The following is a 24,486-nucleotide window of genomic DNA, read 5'->3' as shown; positions in this document are numbered from 1 at the left end:
CCAGTGCTGGCCAGTCCCTGACTCAGCCACAGCCCTCAGCGAGTCACAGGACACTGCAAGACACTTCCCAGTGAGTTCCACTGCTTGGAGTTTCCCTCCTTCCCCCTCCCCCCAGGGGGCTGCACATCTCCTCTGCCCCTGCTCTCAGAGAGCCCTCCCCTTCCCTCCCTTCCCCTTCCCTTCCCCTTCCCCTTCCCCTCCCTCTTCCCTTCCCTTCCCCTTCCCCTTCCCCTTCCCCTTCCCTTCCCCTTCCCCTTCCCCATTTTCCATGCCTTCCCTTGCCATCTGGTGGAGAAGGATACGACCCACCCTGCAATGAAACCTTACCCTGCCTCTCTCTCCAGGCTGTCTGAGGCAGCACAAGTCAGCTGTGGGCCTCCCCCCCCCCCTCCCCAAGACCCCCCCCAGCCCCAGCAGGTCAGGCTGCTTTAGCATGTGTACCTTTTGTTTGGAGCAGACTGTTCATAATTAAGTGATGCCTTTCATACAGACATTCTCAGTCATTTACCCTTGCCCTGGCTGTGTAATTTATTCCTTGCAGAAGCCAATAAAATAAAGGCCTCAGATTTTGTCTGCTTCTCCTTCTCTCCACGTGGATATAAATACACAGAAATATCTGCAGGCACCCAGGGCCAGAGCACTCTAATAGCTTTCACATATTGTTCCACAGGTATCATTAGGGCAGCAGAGCCAAGTGTCTCAGCTCGTGAGGCTCTCTTTATAATCCACATCAAGCTGAGCTTAGGTTTCCTTCTCCATCCACTGATTCCAAAACAAGATGAGGAAAGCTTTTCTCTCTTGCCCCTTTCCCCTCCTCGCTGCACCCAAGCCCAAATTTGCCACTGGTGACAGAGACCAAACTTCAAAGAACCAAACTGGAGACCATAGAATCCCAGAGGGGCTCAGGTTGGAAGGGAGCTCAGAGCTCAGCTGCTCCAACCTCCCCACCAGGGACAGCTCTCAGCTGGGCTCAGCTGCTCAGGGCCTCATCCAGCCTGGCCCTGAACACCCCCAGGCAGGAGGCAGCCACAGCCTCCCTGGGCAGCCTGTGCCAGAGGCTCAGCAGCCTCCTACTGAAGAACTTCTCCCTCAGCTCCACTCTGACCCTGCTCTGCCTCAGCTCCAAACCATTCCCCCTGGGCCTGGCTCAGACCCCCTCAGGAGAAGTCTCTCTGCAGCCTTCCTGCAGGATCCCTCCAGGTCCTGGCAGCAGCTCTGAGGTGCCCCTGGAGCCTTCTCCTCTGCAGGCTGCACAGCCCCAGCCCCCTCAGCCTGTGCTCAGAGCTGCTCCAGCCCTTACAAACCATCTCTTGTAGTATCTTCCTCTGACCATGACAAGTTTGAAAGGCTCCAGGAACAGGCTTTGAGTAATGCCCACAGCAGACAAGTATCAAATCACCTACCCAGAGAGGAAAACCCTGCCCAGGGCTGTGAGTCATTACTGCTGCTTCTGAAGGCACAGAACACAAACCCCAGCAGGTAAAGGGGAGCTGGAGCCAGGGAGGGGACTGACACCAGAGATTGATTTCCTCTCCAGAAAAAGGAACACTGAAAAAGAGAGGAGGAAAAGAAAAGCACAGGACAGGGGGAGAAGAAAAGTCCAGGGGGGAGAAGAAAAGTCCAGGGGGGAGAAGAAAAGTCCAAGGGGGAGAAGAAAAGTCCCAGCTTGCTGGCTTGGCTTCCACAGAGGATCTGAAGAGGCTGCAGAGGGAAACAAAAGACAAATGTTTTCCTCTAAAGGAACATCAGTACCAACATGTTTATCACAGCACAAGACATTCCATCCCACGGCAGACCTGCTGCTCTGGAAGGTGTGGGGCTGCCCCCTGGGTGTGAGCCAGGCTGAGGAGAGGTCCCTGAGCAGGCTGCTTCCTCCAGCAGGGACCTCTGCCCTCCCCCCCCCCCATCACAGACTGCACCAGGCTGGAAGGGAGCATCCAGGGGCATCTTGTCCAAGCCCCTGCAGGCAGCAGGGACAGCTCCATCTGGAGCAGGCTCCTCAGGGCCACAGCCAGCCTGAGCTTGAACATCTCCAGGGATGGAGCCTCAACCACCTCCCTGGGCAGCCTGTGCCAGGGTCTCACCACCCTCACTGTGCAGAGCTTCCTCATGGTGTCCAACCTGACCCTGCCCTGCTCCAGTTCCAAGCTGTGTGGCTGTGCTCAGAGCCACATCCAGCCTGGCCTTAAAGCCTCGAGGGATGGGGCAGGTCAGGCAGGGAACACTCTGCCCCCATGCCCCACAGCCAGGGCAGTGCTGCCCCACAGGTCAGGCAGGGAACACTCTGCCCCCATGCCCCACAGCCATGGCAGTGCTGCCCCACAGGTCAGGCAGGGAACACTCTGCCCCCATGCCCCACAGCCAGGGCAGTGCTGCCACACAGGTCAGGCAGGGAACACTCTGCCCCCATGCCCCACAGCCAGGGCAGTGCTGCCACACAGGTCAGGCAGGGAACACTCTGCCCCCATGCCCCACAGCCAGGGCAGTGCTGCCACACAGGTCAGGCAGGGAACACTCTGCCCCCATGCCCCACAGCCAGGGCAGTGCTGCCACACATTTGCAGCCAGTCTCAGCCACAGCCTTTCCCCAGGGCTCCAGCAGCTCCTCAGGGCCATCAGGAGCTGTCTGTCTCGTTCCTGCTGTGGCTATTCACTGGTGTGGCAGGGGGAGAAGGGGGCTGGGAGGTGGTGGCTACCGGGAGGGGGTGGCTAACCGCTCCCTGGTGCGTGGTGGGCTCGTGGTGCAGGGCTGCTGGCTCCATATGAGGTGATGGAAAACTTCTCCTAGCATCAGGTGTTGGTGCTGAGTGTGAGCTGCTCCAGCTCCACTCCAGGCAAGTGTTATAAACACACAGGCACAAGCTAAATATTTATGGCACATGAGACCTGCCGTCTGCTGCTCCTCAGCAGCCAGGGAGAGGGGAGGGAGGGTGAGTTAAGAGGTGATTATTGTGCAGGGCCTGTAAAACCAAACTATGGAACTGAGATGGATCCAGCCTGCAGGAATGGTCAGCACAGAGAGGAGCCACAGGTGGCAGCTCCCTCCCCTCCATCTCAGGGGTTTGCCACAGCCTGGGGCCAGCCCAAGCCACAGCTGGGGGAGAGCAGCCAAGGTCCAGCAGCTGAGCCCCTGCTGGCTTACAGCAGCTGCAGGACATGGGCCTGGTGGCTTGGTCTCCCTTTGCCCCTCAAGCACCTCCTGAGAGACTGATTGCTTCAGCTCATAAAACCTTCCTGGAGTTGGGAAGGAGCTGGGGAAGGAGAAGAGCAGGCTGAGAAAACCTTAAACCCACAGAAGAGACAGAGGCAGGCTGGGGCTGTGCAAAGTGCTTCTGGAGCAGCTGAGGGTGACAGAACCACCTCACCAGAAAGGAGAAGTGGAGCTGCTGGAGGAGGGAGATGCAGCAGAGCCTGGGGGCTCAGGGCTGAGCAGAAAGGCTCCACCAGGAGCCCTGGGCTCTGCTGCCAGCAGAAGTCCTTCCAGCCCCTCCCTGCCATGGGGGAGCCAAGGGCGAGGGGCACACAGCTGTGGTTGGGTCGCTGGGCAGCCCTCCAGCCACCTCCTGCAGCTCATCACCGAGGCCTGATGAGAAGAGGCTGCAGAGAGGTTTCCAGGGCCATAACATCCTGCAGCTCCCAAGGACGTGTCTGCCTGTGGGTGAGGGAGCTGGAGGGTGAGAGCATCATCCCCTCTGATCATCTGCATCCAGCCAGGACCCCTGAGCCATGCTTGGCTGCAGCAGACCACCTCAGCAGACCACCTGGAGGGCAGGCAGAGGAGCTCTCAAGGTGCTGCCCAAGCTCCTAGTTCAGACTCAGAATCGCTTCGGGTTGGCAAAGCTCTTTAAGCTCCCCCGGCCCAACCGTGCTGTGACTCTAGCAAGGCTTGGGGCTAAGCCGTGGCCCTCAGCACCTCAGCTCCGTGGCTTTGGAGCCAAAGCAGCTCCTGCCTGCAGGTGCCGGAGCTGCCGCTTGCTGTGCTGCAGCAGCCTCCTCGGCACCTCCCAGCAAGGTGGCACCGGGAGGAGCGTTCTGCCTCCCGAGGGCTGCGGTCCGTGGCAGGCAGGAGCCCAGCAGCAGCGGTGCCTGAGCCCTGCTCTGCTGCTGGGAGAGTGTGCAGGGAAGGTGGGGGCCCCAGAGCTATTTTTAGCAGGAGAGGCTTTGACGTTTTTCCTGAGCAAGGACCAGGACCAAATTTCAGACCAAAATGAAACAGGAGGCAACTTGAGCTCTGGTTGTGAATTTCTACAACCTGCCCCCCCGCTGCTTTCTGCTGGCTTGGGGCAGTCTGGGCAAGGCTGGGGGCAGCCAGGGGAGGGTCAGCAGGGCGGAACTCCCGGACCAGGGCAGAGGGGAGCTCGGAACGTGGTCTCAGCCTCTCCCAGCCCTGCAGCGCTGCCCAGCAGCCGCTGCTGACTTCAAGGAAGCTCTGCGGAGCCTCCGAGGGCTGGGGGCCGGCTGCTGCCAAAGCAGAGCAAACAAGGCCACCGCCACGGCCCCCCGGAACCGCCTCGGCAGAGAGCTGAAGTGGAGCTGGGCCTCAGAGCTAACAAAGCCAGGGCACGTCCTGCCTGGCACAGCCGGGGGCATGTTTACACCCACACCCACCCCGGCGCCAGCCGCAGCCTCCTGCCACGGCTCTGCAGGGCTGCCGCAGCCACGGCGCCTCCTGCCCTGCGCAGGGCTTCCACCCCCGGCGGCTCCAGGGAACCTCCGCCGCAGGGGTCCGCAGCTGGGAAGGGCACCGCTGGCCGGGGTGGGCTCACAGAGCCGCACAGTCAGAGCCACAGAGCCTCAGAGCCGCACAATCAGAGCCACAGAGCCACAGAGCCTCAGAGCCACAGAGCCGCACAAGCAGAGCCTCAGAGCCACAGCATCCCACAGTCACAGAGCCACAGAATGAATGCGGCTGGCAGGGACCCCTGAAGCTCACCTTGGTCAGCCCCCACAAAGAGCAGGGGACACACAGCACCTCGGCCAGCCATGGCACACACCCAGCCCCACCGACCCAGCCCCCACAGCCAGTCCTGATCCTTACAAGGAGCCAAGGTGAGACCTCTGCTGCTGCTCCTCTCTGGCTCCCACCCCACAGCTCTCTGCCAGAGGCTGCAGCAAAGGGGCTGACTCCAGAGGACTTCTTGTGGCCTCTGGGGGGGTCACCTGTCAGCGAGCCAAGGGGCAGCTTTTGAACTCCTCTCATCCATCCCCAGGGCCTCTCCTTTAAACTTCTCCTGTGCCTCTCTACAACTGACCCAAAGAAACAGAGAACCTTCTTCCAGGGAGCTCAGCTGGCTGCAGCCAGGGGTGAAGCTACTGTGGTCATGGAGAAGCCTCCACGCTACCCTGAGACTGCACTTAGACCTCAGGCAAGCCCCAGATCTGCAGCTCAGGCTAATAGACACATCTGCCAACAACTGCTGCTCGTGTTCTGGAACTGCTCTATAGATTATCTCATTGCCAAGAAAAAGAAGAGATATTTATGGTGGTGACTGAAAAGCTTTGAAACTCCAGCTCAGATCCTCAGGGGTGTAAACTGGAGCAGCTTCAGGGAGTCCAGGGGACACTGCCAGCTGACATGGGTTGGACTGTCTGGTTTCACCTGCCTGGCCTCCTGGCACACACAGACAATGGCAGGGGCAAATATCTGCCACTCTCTCCTCCACTCCTCTGGGTGGAAAGGAAATGAAGGCACAAATGTAGAAGAAGTAAAACCATTTGCTCCTGCCCCAGACCCTGAGGTGGCTGCAGCTGCAGCTTCAACAGGGAAATGGGAACTGAGACAGGCTCAGGGAGATGCCTCCAAGGCACCAGGGTCTGTCCTGCAAACCATCTTGAGCTTGTGAGAGGGCTGTATTAAAGCCCTGAGACAGGGAGGTGCTCCAACAGCAAAGCAGCAGGAGCAGGGGGGAGGCTGGGAGCAGAGGCCACCTGCTGAGGGGTCAGCAGGTGCTCAGCTTTATAGAAGGTGCAGCTCAAAGCATTCCTGAACTCTCCTGTGCTTCAGGAACAGGTCCCCAGGTGAGCCTCACTCAGACCTGGAGCCTTGTTTGACACCAGGGAGGGTCTTTTGTCTGTCAGTTTTGTAAGGACTGAGAAGCACACAGAATGGTAGGGGCTGGAAGGGACCTCCAGAGATCATCCAGCCCAGCCCCTGCCAGAGCAGGATCCCCCAGGGCAGGTCACACAGAACACAGCCAGATGGGTTTGGAAGCTCTCCAGAGCAGGAGACTCCACAGCCTCTCTGGGCAGCCTGCTCCAGGGCTCAGCACCCTCACAGGGACAAAGTTTTCCCTCCTGTTCCTGTGGTTCCTCCTCTGCTCCAGCTTGCCCCCAGTGCCCCTTGTGCTGTGCTTGGCCATCCCTGAGCAGAGCCTGGCTCCAGCCCTGCACATCTTTACCCCCAGCACTGAGGGCAGCCCTCAGGCTCTGCTCCCAGCTCCAAGCCCCAGCTGCCTCAGCCTGGCCTCACAGGGAGATGTTCCACTGCCTGCAGCAGCTCTGTGGCTGTGAGCTGAGCTCTTTCAAGCAGTTCCCTGAGATCCTTCTTGAACTAAGATCTTCTTGAGAAGGTTAAGGGAATGTGCACTGAGCAGTGGCCTCTCTTGCCTGCCTGTGGAGCTCAGGCAGTGCACAGCCAGCACAGGTGCTGCAGGCAGCCTGCCCTGGAGCCCCTTCCTGAGGCTGTGCAGCAGACACACAGCAGAGAGTGCTGCTGGCAAACATCCCCCAGGAGCAGCTTCACTCGCGGCAGCAGATGGCATCGGTTTAAACCACTCACCCTGGTGCAGGGACTGAGAGCAGAGCAGGATCAGGCCCCCTGCACTCTGCAGAGCATTTCAAACATTTCACTGTGTCTAATCCCTTCCAAAAAATGTAAACCAGTTGTGACCTCCTGGCACCCTGCAGCTCCAGCGGGGAGCTGTGTCTGCGAGGAGGGGAGAGGCCTTTGTGGGATGGGAACGTGCTGAATTTAATCTCAGAATGGATTTTTATGGCCAAGACATAACCCAGCCCTGGAAAGAGAGAGGAGAGAGAGTTCCTGATGGCAAGGCTGCCACGGGGTGAGTTATAGAGCTGTAAATGACAGCACTTTCATCATCTGAGGAGAGTGACCAACCCCTCCCGGCAGAGGGGAGCTGGAGCCAGAGCTCTGGCAGCAGGTGGAAGCATCCTCCAGCGGCTCCAGAGGTCTTGGGATCAGGCCCAGGTTGTTCCTGGACTGCCACTATTTTTCTCTCCATCCTAGTCCTTATTCAGCTGAAGATTCAAACCCAGGCCAAGCTGTTTGTGTAAGCTGGAGCTCAGCTTCAGACCAGGGCTGGGTGGAACTGCTTTGCCAGCTCTGCTCGAGAGGCTCCTTCTGCACTCTGAGCTCAGACTCTCCTCAGCTCGGTGGTGTTCCCCTCCTTGCTCTGCTGCCCTTGCTCAGGGCACACACTGGCACTGCCCTGCAGGCACTTCCCTTGGCTGGGGGGCTAAAAGCTAACAGGAGAAGAAAAGAAAGAGCCCAAACCTCTGGGCTATTTGGGGTTGCATTAAGTAATTAATGAATTTGGGGTTTCCCCTTTTCATCTTTGGGGAATAGGGGGGGGGGGGGGGGGGGGGGGGGGGGGGGGGGGGGGGGGGGGGGGGGGGGGGGGGGGGGGGGGGGGGGGGGGGGGGGGGGGGGGGGGGGGAAGGGGGAAAAAAAAACAGAATAGGGAAAAAATCCAACAGGGAAAAAATGGAAGGATGAAGAAAAGGAAGGATGAAAAAATGGAAGGATGGAAAAATGGAAAGATAAAAAAAGAAGGATAAAAAAAGGAAGGATAAAAAAACAGGAAGGGATGAAGAAAAGGAAGAATGAAGGATGAAAAAATGGAAGGATAAAAGAATGGAAGGATGAAAAAAGGAAGGATGAAGAAATGGAAGCATGATAAAAAGGAAGGATGGAAAAATGGAAGGATAAAGAAAAGGAAGGATAAAAAATGGAAGGATGGGAAAAGGAAGGATAAAAAATGGAAGGATGGAAAAGAAGGAAGGATGAAGAATGAAAAAATGGAAGGATAAAAGAATGGAAGGATGAAAAAAGGAAGGATGAAAAAAGGAAGGATGAAAAAAGGAAGGATGAAAAAAGGAAGGATGAAAATGACTGGGGAGGGGAAATTGTGGCAATGAGATCAGGCAGAGCAGCAGGGATGTGAACACTGAAGCTCACCAACCAAGCCAGGGGGGAGAGGGGAAACAGCAAGGAACTGAGCTCTGGAACTTTACCTTCCTTTAATTATCCAGGTGACATTTCAGACATTTAGTCTGATCCCCCCTCCCCACCCCCCTCCCCAATCTGCATATTGAAAACAGCCTTTGAAAAACACTCAACAACACAAAGCAGCTGCTCTGGAAGATTTGTTGGGTGCAAAGTAAACCTTACCCAAATTCAATTGCAAAGTGGTTAAAGGTATTTGAATTTCTCTTTCTTTCTTTCTTTCATTCCCCCCCCCCCCCCCTTTCCCCTGTTCAAGAAGAAGAATCCCCAGAAAGAAAGTATTTGATGGCTAATAATCTCATTTCAATATAATAGGACCTTTCTTTTGCAAAGAGCAAGACAGGTTAAAAGATATAATTATGACTTTGCAAACTCTCCCAAGTGCTAGGAGATCATCTGACAGTTCTGATCCCGGGCTCAGCTCTCAGAGGGGAAAAGTCTTTGTCTAGTTAGAGAGTTAAAGAGACAGGATCCCTATTCCACCCTCTGCCTACATTGCAATTTAACTGTCAGGAAAAATCCAAGCTGCGAAATTGTCTTATTCCAACACAGCAGAGGAAGGGAGAGAGAGGTTTGAAACTGACCTGTCAGGAGCACCCTCTTTAAAAATGGATAATATACTTTAAATAGATCTTTATTTCCACTCCCCCCCACACCCCCCTTCCCCTTTCCTGCAGCTACTTAAAGGTTAAAGATGTGCCAAAGGAGTAGGATGGGGCTGGGCTGGGCTGGGCTTGGCTTGGCTTGGCTTTTTTGGTTAGTTATTTCTTTAATCCCTCTCAAAGCTTTTTTAAGGAAATAAAAACAATTAAACAAAAATTTGCTTTCAAGAGGAAGGAGCAGCAGTGTTAAAAACAACAACAACAAGAAGAGCACACCAAAAAACCAAACCACCACAGTCAACTCCTCTGAAGATCAAAAGGAGCACATCAGAATCACAGTAATCCTGATTAAGCAAACAAAAAGAGAGAGAAGAGGGGGAAAAAGGGGGGGGGGGGAGAGGGGGAAAAAAGAGGGGGAAAAAGAGGGGGGAAAAAGAGGGGGGGAAAAAGAGGGGGGGAAAAAGAGGGGGGAAAAAGAGGGGGGGAAAGAGAGGAGGGGGGAAAAAGAGGGGGGAAAAAGAGGGGAATAAAGGTGGGGGAAGAGGGGGGGAAAGGGGGAAAAGAGGGGGGGAAAGGGGGGGAAAAGAGGGGGGAAAAGAGGGGGGAAAGAGGGGAAATAGGGGGAAAAAAGAGGGGGGGAAAGAGAGGAGATAAAGAGGGGAAATAAAGAGGGGGAAAAAAGAGGGGAAATAAAGAGAGGAAATAAGGGGGGGGAAGAGGGGAAATAAAGGGGGGGGGAAGAGGGGAAATAAAGGGGGGGGGGAAAGAGGGAGAAAAAAGAGGGGGGAAAGAGGGGGGAAAAAGAGGAGGGAAAAATGAGGGAAAGAGGGAAAAAAAAACAGGAGGAAAAAAAAAAAAGAGGAGGAAAAAAGAGGGGAAAAAAGGAAGGGAAAAAACCAAGAGAGCCTAAATGCCCTCCCTCCTCCCCCCCTGTTTTTTCAGCGGGAGAGCAGCCTGGAGGACATTTCAGCGGTGTTTGCATTGTCAGAATTCACAGGAAGGTGGAGCAGAGTCTGGGAGAGCTGAAGGCCAAGGCAAGCACTGAGCCATCAGGGCAGACGCAGAGGCTGCTGCTGCCAGCCCATGCTGCCTGCTCCGGGGCTCTTGAAAGCTTTTGCTTCTTTCAGTGTTTCCAAACAGTCAAAGAAGGAGGGGAAAATATTTTCTTTCCCCCAAGTAACCAAACAAAAGAAGCTGTTTCTTGCAGGGGGTTTCCAAGGAGCCACAAACAAACAGCTCCAAATCATTTCTTTACCAAATATAGATGGGCAAGCAGGCAGCTGGCCACCACCAGAGGGGCATCCTGCAGCACCCTGGGCATGTGGCATGGCAGCAGAGCAGCACCTCCCTCACCCAGCACTGCCTCAGCGGGATCAGGGCCCCAGAGCATTGCTGGCAAAGCCTGGGGGCTGCAGCAAGCCCTGGGCTGGGAGCTGTAAGCATGGGGGCTGAGTGGTCATCCCCCAGAGCAGCTAATGCTGTGCCCTAAGCAGGGGGCTGGGGCCAGATTTGCCTCTTCTTCATCTTGCTGCAGGTCAGGAGTGAGCTCCCCATAAATCTGGAGCCCATTCCTGTGTAGCAGCATCCCCCCACCCCCCTAAGGAAGCAGAGCAGAGTGGTCAGGTCCATAGATACCCCTCCAGGAAGACTCAAACACCTCACAGTGGAGCAGCAGCCTCTTCATTCCCTTTATTTGCTGCAGGGGGGCTGGGGGGACAAGGAGCTTGCTGGGTTTCCCTCCCTCCTAATCAGCAAATTGTGCCTTGCTCCTTCCCATCTGTGGCTTGGCTAAAGGTCCTGCCAAAGGTCTGTGGGGCACAGGCTGTGTCACAGAGCTGCACACAGCCAGCACCAGGGGACAGCCAAGGGCCACACAGAGCCATGGCTGAGAGATTTGTAGCTCTGGGACAAAAGGGCTGCAAAATAATGTCCCTCCCCAGCCCTCTCTGGCCTTTCAGAGCTCTCTCATAAATGAGTCCTCCTGGCCTCTTTGGCTCACCAGGTTCCTGCTCTCAAGCCTCTGGGATGCTGCTTTTCGGACTGGGCCAGAGCAGGGCAAGGTTGGGCCAGGAGCTCCTCATTCAGTGGCTCCAGTCCTGCTTCCTTTAAACAGGAGGGAAGGAGCAGGAGCAGGGCCAGAACCCAGCAGCAAGACAAAGGCATCCTCCTGGCAGCCCAAATGCAAGAGCAAAGAGCTTTGCTCCTCAACAGGCAGCAAGAAAGCCTTCCCCACCCTTTCCACGGAGCTCCTTGGTCTCCAGTCCTCCCCAGTTTGCCTCAGCCTTCCAAGGGACCAGATGCTGATGAGGTTCCCTGGAGCAACCCAAAGCAGGCTCTGGGTCTCCTCGGTTGGCAGCAAGTGCTGGAGCTGCCTTCCTCATGCCACTGGGAAGCTGCCCAAACTCACCTGCTTTGCACATCCCCTCTGCATCCACCCTGCTCTGCAGCTCTGCTTCTCTCCTCGGGCACTGCCTCAGAAGGGTTCCTGCCCTGGTGTCAGGCACAGTCTGGCTCCTTGCTTGTGACTGCACCGAGAGGGCTGCAGGTGTCAGAAGGGAATCCTGCACTGAAAACCATGGCTGCAGCTCTGGGGAGCCAGGGGCAGTGAGCAGGCAGCCTGGGGGTCACCTGGCGAGGAAAGAGCAGTGTGGCACAGAGCCCTGGCACTGCCTGGATGTGTTAAGTGCCACGGGAGCAGAAACAAAAGGGGAGAGAAAGTCAGCAGCTGGAAGCCCCTGGAATTGGCTGCACCATTTTCACCTCATCACTTCCCTTCCTTCCTAGGGCTGCAGAAACCTCCCTCACCTGAGCCCCCCCCCCCCCGTGCCCTGCTCCGGCTGGCACACCCCTGGGGCCAGCTCAGCCCAGGGGCCATGCTGAATGCCCACAGCTCTGCCGGGGTTTGCTCAGAGGGGGGCAGTTCTCAGGCGGTGTGAGGCTGCCGCTGCTGCCCTTGCACAGCAGAGTGACCCCCGAGGAGCTGTCCTCAGAGCAGCATCTCACCATCAACCCCCAGCCAATGTGAGCAGAGCTGTGAGCAGAGCTGCCTCCAGGCTGGGACAGGCTCAGGCAGTGTCCCTGCTCGGCTGTGGGTCCCCCCCAGTGCGCAGCACACGTTTGGCTTTGATTGATTTTGTAATTGCTGCTTTAATTGAACAGTTACAGCAACACCAGCAGGAAAAGGTTTCGGGGCTGGGGAAGGGGGAGGTGGGAGGCTGTGGAGGTGGAAGGGGAATTGGAGCTGGGGAAAGAGCAAAATGGGTTTTTCCCTCTTTCTTTAGATGAAAACAGAGAGGAGAGGGCAAGGAGATGAGCTCCCTTCTGCAGGCACCGAGGAGGAGGAGAGCTGGAAACAATGACTTACAAAACAGAGAAGAAAAATGAGAAGTGTGGCAGGGCCAGGGGGTCCTGGGGACTGCTTAGCCTCTCACTGACAGCCTCTTGCTGCTGGCATGAGGAAAATAGGCCACAGAGAAGGAAAACTGGGAAGCTGTGTGAGCTGGAAGGGGAGGAACAAGCAGGACAAGGTGGGAGAAGATGCCTCTGTGCCTAAATTAAAGGTGCCTGAGCAGCATGGAGAGGCAGGGAAGGACACAGCTGAGCCAGAGAAGCTGCAGAGTGTCTGAAGGCAAACCTGGTGTGTGCAGGAGGGGCTGAGCTGCAGCACAAGTGGCTGCCTCAGGAAAGGGGAGGGTGGACCAGCAGGGGAAAGCTGGGATGAGTGGGGGTGAAGGGGGAGGACAACATGTGTGAGTGGGGAAGCAGTGAGGGAGGGAGGGATGGAGGGATGGATGGACAGACACCTCTGCAAGAGCTGAGTGAGAGAGCAGGCCATGGTGGCTGGGGTGGCACTGTGGGGCTTGCTCTGCTGCCATGCTGTGATGTGAGGCTGCCCCTTCAGAGCAGATCTGGTGCCCCTCTGCTGTTCACGCCTGGGACTGTGTCTATGAACCTTCTGGACCGCTCCTGCCCCTGCTCTGTGTCCCCCTCTGCCTCCAGGTGTTGGGGATTTGCATCACTTCCCAGCCTGTTTGTGTGCACCCCCACGAGGGGGTGGGCACGGGGGTGCCTACATCTGCCCTGTGCCCATCTGTGCAGTGGGCACAAGCAGCTCTGCCCCCAGGAGTGCAGATGTGTGCCCCTGGGGGGGGTGTCTGAGCAGGGAGCCTGTGCTCGGGGGGGGGTGTGTCAGGAAAAGGACAGGAGAATCCAGACAGGGTCAGGGGGGAAGGTGCACACAGAGGCCATGGAGCAGCTCCACAGCCAAGCAGATCAGGTTTCAGGAGAGCCTGGAGCTGGGGCTGGAGGGGGACAGGAGGTAGGCTGCAGTGCCTGCATTCCCTGGCAGGCAGCACAAGGCAGGTTTCAAGAACATCCTTCCATTGAGGAGTTTGTTTATTATTCTTAACTAAGCAGCTCAGACAGGCAGGCAGGCAGCACCACAGCCATGCTGGCTTCCCAGGAAGGCAGGGAAGGGAGGGACAGGAAGGCAGATTTCCAGACTAGGGGACAAAGGGATTTATGTACAGCTGAGCTAGGAAAAGGGGCAAAGCAGCTTTGCCAGCTCCTTAAGCTGAGTGTCTTCCACACTCTCCAGGCTGTCAGAGTGGAGTCTGGCTGGGGGCAGACCGGGGGGTGGCAAACAGGATCACAGCAAACTGCCTGCTCCCAAACCCAGCAGCACCCTGGGCTGGCTGCTCCTCTCACACCGAAGGGTTTCAGACTCCCCTCAGAAGCAGAGACTCAGCTCTGTGTTTCCTGGGGAGGAGGGAAAGCAGCTTTCATCCCATCAGGAGTCTCAGGGCACCTGGCTATTTGTGGCAATAGACATTCCCCCCCTGCCCCCCTGCTGTGGGCACCCTGGCAGTGCACAGCTCCCAGCCTCTTGCTTGGCTCCCTGAGCAGATTTGCAGCTGCCTCAGTGACCAAGACTCCGGCAACCTGGCTAGGAAGGAGGGGAAGCATCGGTGTGCATCCCTCCCAGGGACAGAGCAGATGCACCTGGGGGCTGCCTCACACCACATCTGTCCTTGGGCCCTCCTGGAGCACAGCTGGTGGAGAAGGGGAAGGTTCTGCATAGGTACACAGAGTGCAACCCCCAGAGGAGCATTTGCCTGCACGCTGCTTGTGTGCTGCACAGCAAGGGAGCACTGCCCAGGCCTGCAAAGACAGAGCAGCACTTTCCCACCAGCAGCCTTCCACACCTCTGGGCTCTGGGGTGCAGAGTGCCAGCGGCTGGCAGCTCGGGGGGCAGCGCCGCGGGGGGCAGCGCCGCGGGGGAGGGACTGCCTCGGCCATTGGCGGAGTGCTGATGGCTGTGCTCACACCCTCGTGAAAAGGAGGTCAGGGAAGGTCACTCAGTTCAAGAGCATAAATCAAGCAGGAGAGCAGAGTGGAAGGCTGGGAAGGCTCAGGAGCTCTCAGCCCTGGGGGGCGGCTGGGGGGGAGCGGAGGAAGGGCTGAGGGGGCCGAGAATGCCACACGTGGGCGAAGCAGAACATACCAGGCAGGGAAGGCAGCCAAACAGTGGCAGGCAGAGGAGGAGGCAGGAAAGCCCAGGCTGGGGTCCCCTATCCTGTGCTGCAAGCAAGGCTGTGCGAAGTGGCAGGATTAGCCTGCCGGAGCAGGCAGGGAGGCTCCACAGCCCCCGCTCCCCGCCGCTGACAGGAAGCCCTGCGCTGGAGACCTGCTGGAGCTGGCTGCAGAGTGTCTCACTGCTGGTAGCAATTTGTTCCCCATCACAAACATTCCTGGCAGAAGGTTGAGGGGGTAGGAAACAGGGCTGGGGGGGAGGGGGGGTCCCACCTGGCGACCTGGCTAATAACACAATGGAGCAGACAGGAGGCCTTTCACCACCTCTCCCCTTCCTCTGTGTCCCTCACTCCACCTTTCACCACCTCCCCCTCCATTGCTCTCCCTCCCCCTGCCTTTTGCCAGCCTCCTCGCTCCCCTGCTCCGCTTCCCCTCTTCTTTCATCCCTTCAGTGCTCTCTCAGCACACCTGGGCCTCCCAAACTCATCACACCTGTGCCCCTCCTCGCTCTGGCTACGGCAGAGCTCAGCTCGGTCCGAGCCTCCCAAAGGCTTTTTGTGATCAGCCTTCCCCCCCAGCACTCTCTGGACAGCAGCCTCCCTCTCTCCCTCCTCCCTTCCCCCTTCTCTCTCCCCCCCACATAATATTTTCCATATGAAGAAGCCTTCCTGCAGCCCTGCTGCCCCCTCGGCGAGGCTGGGGCGGCTGAGAGGAGACCCTGGGAGCCTTTAATCCTCTCTCTCTCTCTCTTGCTTTCATCCCCAGCCACAGCTGGACGCCCCATTGATGTGGAACAGACCAAACACCAGGCCCCTCGCTAAGCTGCTGCTCTGGGGCCTCCTCTCCTTGAGAGCTGAGCCCAGCCCGTGGCCCCTGTCCTGCGTGGCCAGCAGCCCCTGCGCCGCGCAGCCAGAGCCCCCCAGCCAGGCTTGCTGCTCACTGGAGCTGCTGCCTCCCTCTGCCAGCTGCTGCCACTTCACTCTGCCCCCACCCTCTGCCCTGCACCAGCACCTCCCCTTCTCAGCACTGAGCAGCACTTCCTCACCCCCGGGGAGGGTGAAGGGCAGGTTTGTGCTGCTCTGCTGAGGGAGCAACTGGTGGTGATGCCTGCAGGAAGGGCCTGGCAGGCTCCATCAGCTGGTGGCTGAGGTCTGAGCAGTGCAGGCTGCCAGGGAAGAGGAGTCTCTGGCTGAGACCTCTCTCAGTCACAGAATCATGAAGGTTGGGGCTGGACTCTAAGATCTCCAGAGGTCCCTTTCAGCCCCTGGCATCCTGTGACCATCAAGCCCAACCTTCTCGAGGCACACTGCAGGGTGAAGCAAGGCTCTGCAGCTCCTCAGAATCCTTTGCAGCATGCACAGGAGGGGCTCAGGGGGGCACCTGCCCCCCAGAGCCAGGGGACACACAAGTGCCTCTCCTGGGCAGCCAGCAGCTGGCACCCTGGCTGTGGTGCCAGCTGAGCAGAGTGTTTCACTTCCATGCCAAACACAGGGAGTGTGGTGAGCCACAGAACTGCCTGGGCTGAGAAAGACCTCTAAGGTCACCCAGTCCAGCACCACCCCAACCCCACCATGGCCCCAGGAGCCATGGCCACAGTTTCTTGAGCCCCTCCAGGGATGGGAACTCCACCACCTCCCTGGGCAGCCTCTGCCAGTCCCTGACCACTCCTGCAGCAAAGACATTTTTCCTCCTCTCCAACCTCAGCCTCCCCTGGCACATTCCAGGCCATTTCCTCTATCACCTGAGACTAGGGAGGAGAGACCAACCCCCACCGGGCTCCGGGCTCCAGCTGCAGAGAGCAAGGAGGTCTCCCTCAGCCTCCCCTCCTCCGGAAGGGGAAGACAAAGCCCAGCGCAGACCAGCACCGCCCCTGGGGGTCCCAGGCTGCGCCCCCCCGGCAGAGCCTGACCCCGGCCCCTCGCCCCCCCGGCAGAGCCTGTCCCCAGCCCCTCGCCCCCCCGGCAGAGCCTGTCCCTGTCCCCAGCCCCTCGCCCCCTCGGCAGAGCCTGTCCCCAGCCCCTCGCCCCCCCGGCAGAGCCTGTCCCTGTCCCCAGCCCCTCGCCCCCCCGGCAGAGCCTGTCCCTGTCCCCAGCCCCTCGCCCCCCCGGCAGAGCCTGACCCCGGCCCCTCGCCCCCCCTGCAGAGCCTGTCCCTGTCCCCAGCCCCTCGCCCCCCCGGCAGAGCCTGTCCCCAGCCCCTCGCCCCCCCGGCAGAGCCTGTCCCTGTCCCCAGCCCCTCGCCCCCATTCCTGATCTCCCTCTGCCCCCTAGCGGCCTCGCACCCCGAGCCCAGCCCCGGCGGCGGCTGCGCGCAGCCTGCAGCCTCTGCGATGCTCTCTCAGCGTTATTGATCCTCGGCCGGGGCACCAACCGCTGCTGCTCCTCAGCCAGCGCCAGGCTGGCTCCCGGGCAGGGCTCTCTCCATGACCTGCCCCAGAAGGCTTCTCCAGGGCAGAGCTGGCAAGTGCAGCAAGCCGGGGGGGAGGGAGCCCCAGGGTCATCTGCTCCAACCTTTCCAGGTGATGGTGGAGCAGAGGTGAGCTGGCACAGCAGCCTGGCAAGCTGCCCAGGGTAGGGCCCTCCACCTCTTCCCTCGGGAGCCGATTCCAGTGTCCAGCTGTGCTCACGAGCAAACATTCTCTGCTGGAGCCCAGTGGGAAGCTCCTGTCCCCACCTCCCCTTGGCTGCCCCAGGGGACTCCTCCTTGGTGTCTCCATCCTCCTGGAGGCCACCCTTGATGTCCTGGTCTGTGGTGATAAGGTCTTCCCGGAGCCTTCTCCTCTCCAGGCTGAGCACCCACAGCTCTCTCAGCCTTCCCTCCCGTGTCAGGGCTTCCAGTGCTGAGCTGACTGCTGTGGCCAGGGCAGGATGAGGCCTGCAGTGCAGCCTGGCCCTCGGCTCCCTTTGCAGGCAACCAGCGGCAGGAGCTGAGCTAATTGCAGCCCCCTGGGGCTTGTCCGCGGGAGGAGCAGCAGCGAGGTCCCTGCACCAAGTGCCGGAGCAGAGAGGGCTTTGGGGACGAGACAAAGGGAAGCGCTCCGGCACCAGGTGATTAGGCAGAGGCTGTTGTTAATAAGCTGCTTAGCTCTATAATTGCAGCTGATTTGCAGCCGGGGTCTCAGTGCAGCCCTCCTGCCCTGCTGGAGCCAGCCAGGCAGCTACCGGCCCAGGGGAGACCCCCAGGAGCACAGCTGCTGGCAGGGGGGCAGCAGAGGGGTCTGCTGCCCCTCTGCTGCCCCTCTGCTGCCCCTCTGCTGCCCCTCTGCTGCCCCTGCCTTGAGGGGCAGAGAGAGGCACAGGGATTTCAAGGGGAGGCAGGGGGGAATCTGCCAAACCTCAGTGCCTAAGGGCAGCACAGCAGGGACAGAGCTTCAGCTGTGTCCCCCCAGCAGCCAGAACATGAGTGAGGGGCAGGCAAGGCCTGCCACGGGCTGCCCTCTGCCAGCAGGGCAGGCTGGGCTCTGCTCTCAGCCACTTCCCCACACACAAATTAATTTCTTATCAGGCTGGTTGCAAAACTGGGGAGGGGCTTCCGCTGGCCACAGACCTCAGGCTCTTCCTCCAGCAGCAGCACTGTGCCTGGGGAGGGCTCTCCAGGCAGCCACTCCTGAGCTGGGCACCCCCCAGCAATGCCCCTTCCCTGGCACTGAGGAGAGCCATGGGGCTGAGCATCCTCCTGCTGCTGCCACTCTGCTTCCCAGGTAAGAGAAGGGCTGAGCATGCCTGGGGGTGGGAGGGGGATGCAGGGGGGCCTGACCCTGGCAGGGCTCTGAGCTGGGCAGCTTGCTGCAGGAGCGGGGAGGGAAGGGGCAGCCCAGTCCTCACCATTGCTCCTCTTAGCAGCCCCAGCACCGCAGGGCTGTGGCTCAGAGGCCCTGGAGGCTAAAGCACAGCTGCAGCCCCGGCTGGGGTCTCAGCTCTGCCCACCGGAGACAGCCTTCCCCTCCCCGAGCTGCTGAGCCGAGCAGCAGCAATGGCTCCTGGCTGAGTTCCTCCAGCCACAGGCCCCCGGGGGGGCAGTGAGCAGCCCTGCCCCAGCTCCCCTCTGCCTCCCCAGGTCTGATGCTCACAGCACTGCAAGGCCAGGCCCCTGCTGCCGAGGAGAGCCGGAGGGAGGGCAGCACCTTGCTGCTCAGGTGTCCCTACGCAGCGCAGCAGAGCCAGCAGCTGAAGGGCTGGGGGCGCCTCACAGGGGGGCAGTGGGAAGTCCTGCTGGAGACCACCCCCCCTCAGAACTCCAGCACAACCCAGAGCACGATGGGGAGAGTGTCTGTAAGGGACAACAGCACCTCCAGGCTGGTGACCGTCGTGGTGACCAACCTCCAGGCAGAGGACTCAGGCAGCTACTGCTGCACCCTGCGCTCCCCCCTGCCCAGCAGCAGACCCCTGCCCCTGAAGATCATCTCCCTCAATGTGTTCAAGGGTGAGTCCCTCCCCCCACCCCAAGTCCTGTTGGGAAGCAGCAGCATTCCTGCCCCCACTCTGTCCCCCCCTCACCCATACTGCTGAGCAGCTTCCCACAGCTCCTCAGCCTCCCCAGCCCTGCTCTCTCCTCTCCCAGGCAGGGTGGTGGAGCCCTGGCTGCCCCCTGCCCCGGCTGCTGGGCTGGCCCTGAGGGACAGAGTTTGGGCCAGGTGCCCAGCTCAGGCCAGGGGGATGCCTTTGTGCCCCCCACTCGTGGGGCAGTGACCTCCTCTGCTGTTTGGGACTGGGGGCAATGGTTTGAAACTGGAGCAGGGTAGGTGTGGAGTGGGCATGAGGAGGAGCTCCTCACTGTGAGGGTGGTGAGACCCTGGGACAGGTTGCCCAGGGAAGCTGGGGATGCCTCACTCCTGGAAGTGTGCAAGGCCAGGCTGGATGAGGCTCTGAGCAGCCTGCCCATGGCAGGGGGGTGGAGCTGGATGACCTTTAAGGTCCCTTCCAACCCACCCCACCCCACTCTGTGCTTTGCAGAGGTGCACAGGTGGGAGCTGGACACAGTCTCTGTGCAGTGCAAATACAGAGCTGTGGAGGACAGAGCCACTCCCAAGGTCTGGTGCCGAAGAGGTCCAAGGGGGTGCCAGCCCTGGCTGAGGACAGAGCCCAGCTGGGCAGAGAGCAGAGCCCTGGAGGGCAGAGCCCTGATCCAAGATGACCCCCAGGGAGGGATTGTCACTGTCACCATGAGGAACCTGCAGGCCCAGGATGCTGGCACCTACTGGTGTGCCCTGCACAGGGCCTGGCAGCCTGCCCGCATCATGGAGCTCAGGCTCTATGTCTCCAAGAGTAAGTACCCCCTGGGCCCCCCCCTGCATCCAGCTGTGGTGCCCCCCTCACCTCCCCCCCCCCTGCATCCAGCTGTGGTGCCCCCCTTCACCTCCCCCCCCCTGCATCCAGCTGTGGTGCCCCCCCCCCCCTGCATCCAGCTGTGGTGCCCCCCCCACCTCCACCCCTTGCATCCAGCTGTGGTGCCCCCCCCACCTCCCCCCCTGCATCCAGCTGTGGTGCCCCCTGCTGGGCGCTGCTGGAGGCCTCTCCCCACTGCCAGGCGCTGCTGCTGCCATCCCTCCCCGGTCCTTGCCTGCCAGGCTCTGCAGGCTGAGCACCTCTGAGCAGGAGCCCCTGGGGGAGGCAGGGGGAGGGGGCAGGAGCTGCCCGGTGCCTGCAGCGGTGCTCTGGCTCCAGTGCTCCTCTGCTCTCCCCTCTGGAGGCAGCAGGAGCCCCAGGGGCCTGCCGGGGGAGGGCAGCGCCGCTGTGCCAGCCCTGGGATGCCAGCCTGGCTGTGGCTGTTTTGCAGGGACAAAGCACTGCAGGGCCAAGGAGGCAGAGCAGCTCTCTGTCCAGTGCCTCTACAACCCCTCTGAGCACAGGCCTGTGAGCAAAGCCTGGTGCAGGAAGGCAGCCGGGGAGCCTTGCAGCCTGCTGCTCAGCACGGAGGTGGAGGCCCCAGGGCGCCTCAGGACGTCTCAGCGAGGCAGAGTGGCCATCCAGGACGACAGCCTGCAGGGCATTGTCACTGTCACCGTGAGCAGCCTGCAGGCACAGGACTCTGGGGTGTACTGGTGTGCCCTGCGTGAGCAGGATGGGCTCCTCCGGATGGCAGAGGTGGTGCTCAGCGTCCCTGGGGGTGAGTGCTGCTCCCCTGGGGGGGGCAGGGCTTGGGGCCAGGCTCCCTTTCCTCCTGCCTCTGCACTGCACAGCTCACACCAGCTCCTGGATGCATTTCCCTGCCCCAGCCCTGCTGTGGGACACAACCACAGAATGCTTTGGGCTGCAGAAGCTCTCAGAGCACCCAGCCCAGCGTCGCCCCCAGCCCCCCATGGCCCCCCAGCCGTGGCCCCAGGTGCCATGGCCACACCTTGCTGGGACACCTGCAGGCATGGGGACCCCCTGGGCAGCCTCTTCCAGGACCTGCAGAGGGACTTCTAAGGGCCTGTGGTGGTAGGAGCAGAGGCAGTGGTTTGGAGCTGGAGCAGGGGCAGTGGGTTGGAGCTGGAGCAGAGGCAGTGGTTTGGAGCTGGAGCAGGGGCAGTGGTTTGGAGCTGGAGCAGAGGCAGTGGGTTGGAGCTGGAGCAGGGGCAGTGGGTTGGAGCTGGAGCAGGGGCAGTGGGTTGGAGCTGGAGCAGGGGCAGTGGGTTGGAGCTGGAGCAGGGGCAGTGGGTTGGAGCTGGAGCAGAGGCAGTGGGTTGGAGCTGGAGCAGAGGCAGTGGGTTGGAGCTGGAGCAGAGGCAGTGGGTTGGAGCTGGAGCAGAGGCAGTGGGTTGGAGCTGGAGCAGAGGCAGTGGGTTGGAGCTGGAGCAGGGCAGCTTTGGGCTGGAGAGAGGAGCAAGCTCTTCCCCATGGCAGGGGGAGACTGGCACAGGCTGCCCGGGGAGGCTGTGGCTGCCTCCTGCCTGGGGGTGCTCAGGGCCAGGCTGGATGAGGCTCTGAGCAGCCTGGGCTGGGGGGAGGGGTCCCTGCCCGTGGCAGGGGGTTGGAGCTGGGTGAGCTCTGAGGTCCCTTCCAGCCCAGCCCTTCCTGTGGCTGTGTGCAAGGAGCCCAGCGGTGATTCTGCTTCTCTCCCTCTCTGGGACTGCAGCATCGAATGGAACCACTTTGGCAGCTGCAAACTCCAGCCAGGAAGCTTCTGCTGCCAGCCCCCCAGCCCCAGGGTAAGGCCTAGGGAGAGTCCCAGAGCTTGGGCACAGGCTGTGACATCTCCCCCCCAGGGTGCTCCAGCTGCCTGGGGCAGGCTGGCTCTGGGCCTCCTGAAGACTCCTGCTGGCAGGAGCTGGGCCTGGCAGGAGCTGGGCCTGGCAGGAGCTGGGCCTGGCAGGAGCTGGGTCTGGCAGGAGCTGGGTCTGGCAGGCATCCTTCCAAGGGTGGTCTCTGCCCTCCCAGCTCCTGCCCAGGATGTGACTGCAAAGGAAGCAGCAGGCTGGCAGAGTCTAGGCACAGGCTCCTGGATGCTTTATTCACTTCTGAATCCTTTCCTCTCTGGGCTGTGCTCTCTGCAGCAAGAGGAACCCCCTGCCCCTCTCACCCCTGCCCCTCTCACCCCTGCCCCTCTCACCCCTGCCCCTCTCACCCCTGCCCCTCTCACCCCTGCCCCTCTCACCCCTGCCCCTCTCACTCCTGCCCCTCTCACTCCTGCCCCTGCCCCTCTCACCCCTGCCCAGCTGCTCTTTGCTCCTTCCAGGCTGTTAGCTGCAGAGGATTTCCTTCCCCTTTGGACCTCTGCTGCCATCAGCTCTGCAGCAGCACCAAGGAGGACCAGCAGGAGCCAGCTCCAGTGCAGCAGGGGCAGCAAAGGGCAGGAGGAGAAGGCAGCTCCTGCTTGAGGGAGCCTGGGACTGTGCCCCCGCAGCAGGGGCTTGGCTTTAAAGCCCAGAGGGTAGTTTAGGAGGGGCTCAGGAGGCAGAAGAGTGGAGCCAGCACTGCTGCAGGGGGAATCAGCCCTGCTGGGGGAGGCTGTGCCAGCTCCTGCTCTGCTCCCATCTAATGCTGCCAACTCCTTTGCTCTGCTGGCTCCAGCTCAGGTCTGAACATCTTCCTGCTGCTCTCTGTGGTCCTCAGCACCCTGCTCGCCCTGGCACTGCTCTGCTCAGCGGTGCTCTGTGTCTGGTGGTGCAAGCAGCTGTGGAGGAGAGGTAGGTGGAGGCTGCAGCTGCCTCCTGTCCTGCCCTGTGCTGAGCAGGACCCTCCCTGGCCACCACTTCCCCTTCTCCCCGGGGCAGGTGCAGCAGGCAGCTGCTGGCTCTGCTCTCCTCTCACCCTGTCAGGCTCCAGCTCCTCAGGCTCTGCCCAGGACACCTCCTGGGTGGCAGAGGAGGAGCAGAGCCTGAGCAAAGTGTTCAGCAGGACCAGGGGGGACCAGAGCCCCTGGCTCACCCCCAGCTCCTCTCACTGGCCAGCCCCAGAGCCTTGCCCCTGCCCCCCTGCAGCACGGGCAGTGCCCCCCAGCCTTGCCCCTGCCCCCCTGCAGCACAGGCACTGCCCCCCAGCCTTGCCCCTGCCCCCCTGCAGCACGGGCAGTGCCCCCCAGCCTTGCCCCTGCCCCCCTGCAGCACGGGCAGTGCCCCCCAGCCTTGCCCCTGCCCCCCTGCAGCACGGGCACTGCCCCCCAGCCTTGCCCCTGCCCCCCTGCAGCACGGGCACTGCCCCCCAGCCTTGCCCCTGCCCCCCTGCAGCACGGGCACTGCCCCCCAGCCTTCCAGGGGCTTCTCTGCTTCTAAACCCTCTGCTTTTGGCCCCTCCCAAAGGGAACAGAGGAGGAGAGAGCAGCTGTGGCAAGCCAGAGGACGTGGCCCAGGTGAGCCAAACCAGAGACTCCCCCCTGGTGCAGACCCCCTGGTGAGGAGCTGCCTCCCCCTCTGAGGGGGGACCTTGGTGCTCAGCTGTGGCTGTGAGCAGGACTGAATGTCACCAGGAGGGGAATGGTCCTGGCTGGGGGGAGAGGGCTGGCAGCAGTGCAAGGGGAGCTCCACAGGGGAGCAAAGCAGAGTGGAGCAAAGGACTGCAAGACTCAGAGGCAAGGCTGAGCAGGGAGGAGGTGAGCTGGAGCAGGGGAGGTGCTGAGGGGAAGTTTTCTGTCCTCTCACCTCTGCCAGGACTGAAGGTTAGGGTTTCACAGGGCTTCTCCTCTGGGCAGCAGCTGTGGCCTGGCACTGAGTCATGCCCAGGGGTCACCACCCCAGTTCCAGAACCTTGTGCCCATGGCCCCTGGGGCCATGGTGGTGCTGGGTTGATGGTTGGCCTGGGTGACCTTGGAGGTCTTTTCCAGCCCAAGCCACAGAGTTCTGTGGCTCCATCAGGTTTTGCTTTCTCTCCCCAGGTTGGCAGCCCTGGAAGAGTGGAAAGGGCCAGGGATGAGAGCAAGGACCTGAACTATGCTACCCTGACCTTTGGAGCCCAGCCCAGCCCCGAGGGTGCTCTCTACTGCAACCTGGAACCAGGCCAGGCCCACAGGGGGCCCAGGGCTGAAGATGTGCAGTATGCAATCATTGGGCTCCAGCAGCTGCCAGCCAGTGGCAAAGGATGAAGCACAGAAGCCCCAAACCACCCAGGAGCAGGAGGAAAGAACTGGGGAGCAGAGGTGTGGGGGGAGGGCCAAGCTGCTGCTGCTCTGTGCACGTTGCCTGTGCATCCTGAGGCCAGCAGAGAATTGTGCCAGGAGAGGCCACAGCCTCCTGGGGCAGAGGGAGGTGCTGGGTGCCCCTCAGGACCCCTTGCACCTCTGCTTTCTTCAGTTCCATTAAAATGCAGACTCCTGTGGCCTGATCCTGTGCTCCACCTGGGCTTGGAAGGGTTTGGCTGCAGCCAGGGGGCAAATGGAAGGGGCCTGAGCTGCTCCCTGGTCACAAGCCAGTCCCATCTGAGCAGCTGCTCTGGGCTGGAGCCTGAAGCCACCAGCCCTGGGGCCTGGCACCCCACCAGCCCTGGGGCCTGGCACCCCACCAGCCCCTGTAAAAAGTCCCTCTCCAGCTTTTCCCCAGGGCAAATACTGGGAGGCTGCTCTAAGGTCTCCCTGGAGCCTTCTCTTCTGCAGGCTGAATCCTCCTTTCCCCCTGAAGGTGCTGCCTGGGCTCCCTGCAGAGCTCTGGGGGGAGCCTCCAGCCCAGGCTGCTGCCTGGGGCCAGGCTCTGCTGAGC

The 24,486-nt window shown here is 60.5% G+C and overlaps 1 protein-coding gene across 1 annotated transcript; it reads left to right on the top strand.

The window, feature by feature from the left end:
- Window positions 1-18,439: 18,439 nt before the first annotated feature.
- Window positions 18,440-23,876, top strand: LOC104305388 (polymeric immunoglobulin receptor-like). Its single transcript, XM_054176283.1, has 5 exons — window positions 18,440-18,800; window positions 19,331-19,642; window positions 20,154-20,483; window positions 23,098-23,147; window positions 23,670-23,876. The coding sequence occupies exons 1-5, from the start codon at window positions 18,440-18,442 to the stop codon at window positions 23,874-23,876; spliced, it is 1,260 nt and encodes a 419-aa protein (XP_054032258.1).
- The last annotated feature ends 610 nt before the right edge of the window (window positions 23,877-24,486 follow it).

This window comes from Dryobates pubescens, chromosome 35, assembly GCF_014839835.1.
Source record: "Dryobates pubescens isolate bDryPub1 chromosome 35, bDryPub1.pri, whole genome shotgun sequence".
Taxonomy (NCBI): Eukaryota; Metazoa; Chordata; class Aves; order Piciformes; family Picidae; genus Dryobates; species Dryobates pubescens.
This window is presented reverse-complemented; position numbering and strand designations above follow the sequence as displayed.

What these genes read in the sequence shown, in the direction of transcription:
- LOC104305388 (XM_054176283.1), top strand. Translation starts at nt 18,440, where the DNA reads ATGCTCACAGCACTGCAAGGCCAGGCCCCTGCTGCCGAGGAGAGCCGG. An exon ending in CAGGCTCTATGTCTCCAAGA is followed by an intron (nt 19,643 to 20,153) that starts GTAAGTACCCCC and finishes GCTGTTTTGCAG; the next exon opens with GGACAAAGCACTGCAGGGCC. An exon ending in GGTGCTCAGCGTCCCTGGGG is followed by an intron (nt 20,484 to 23,097) that starts GTGAGTGCTGCT and finishes CCCCTCCCAAAG; the next exon opens with GGAACAGAGGAGGAGAGAGC.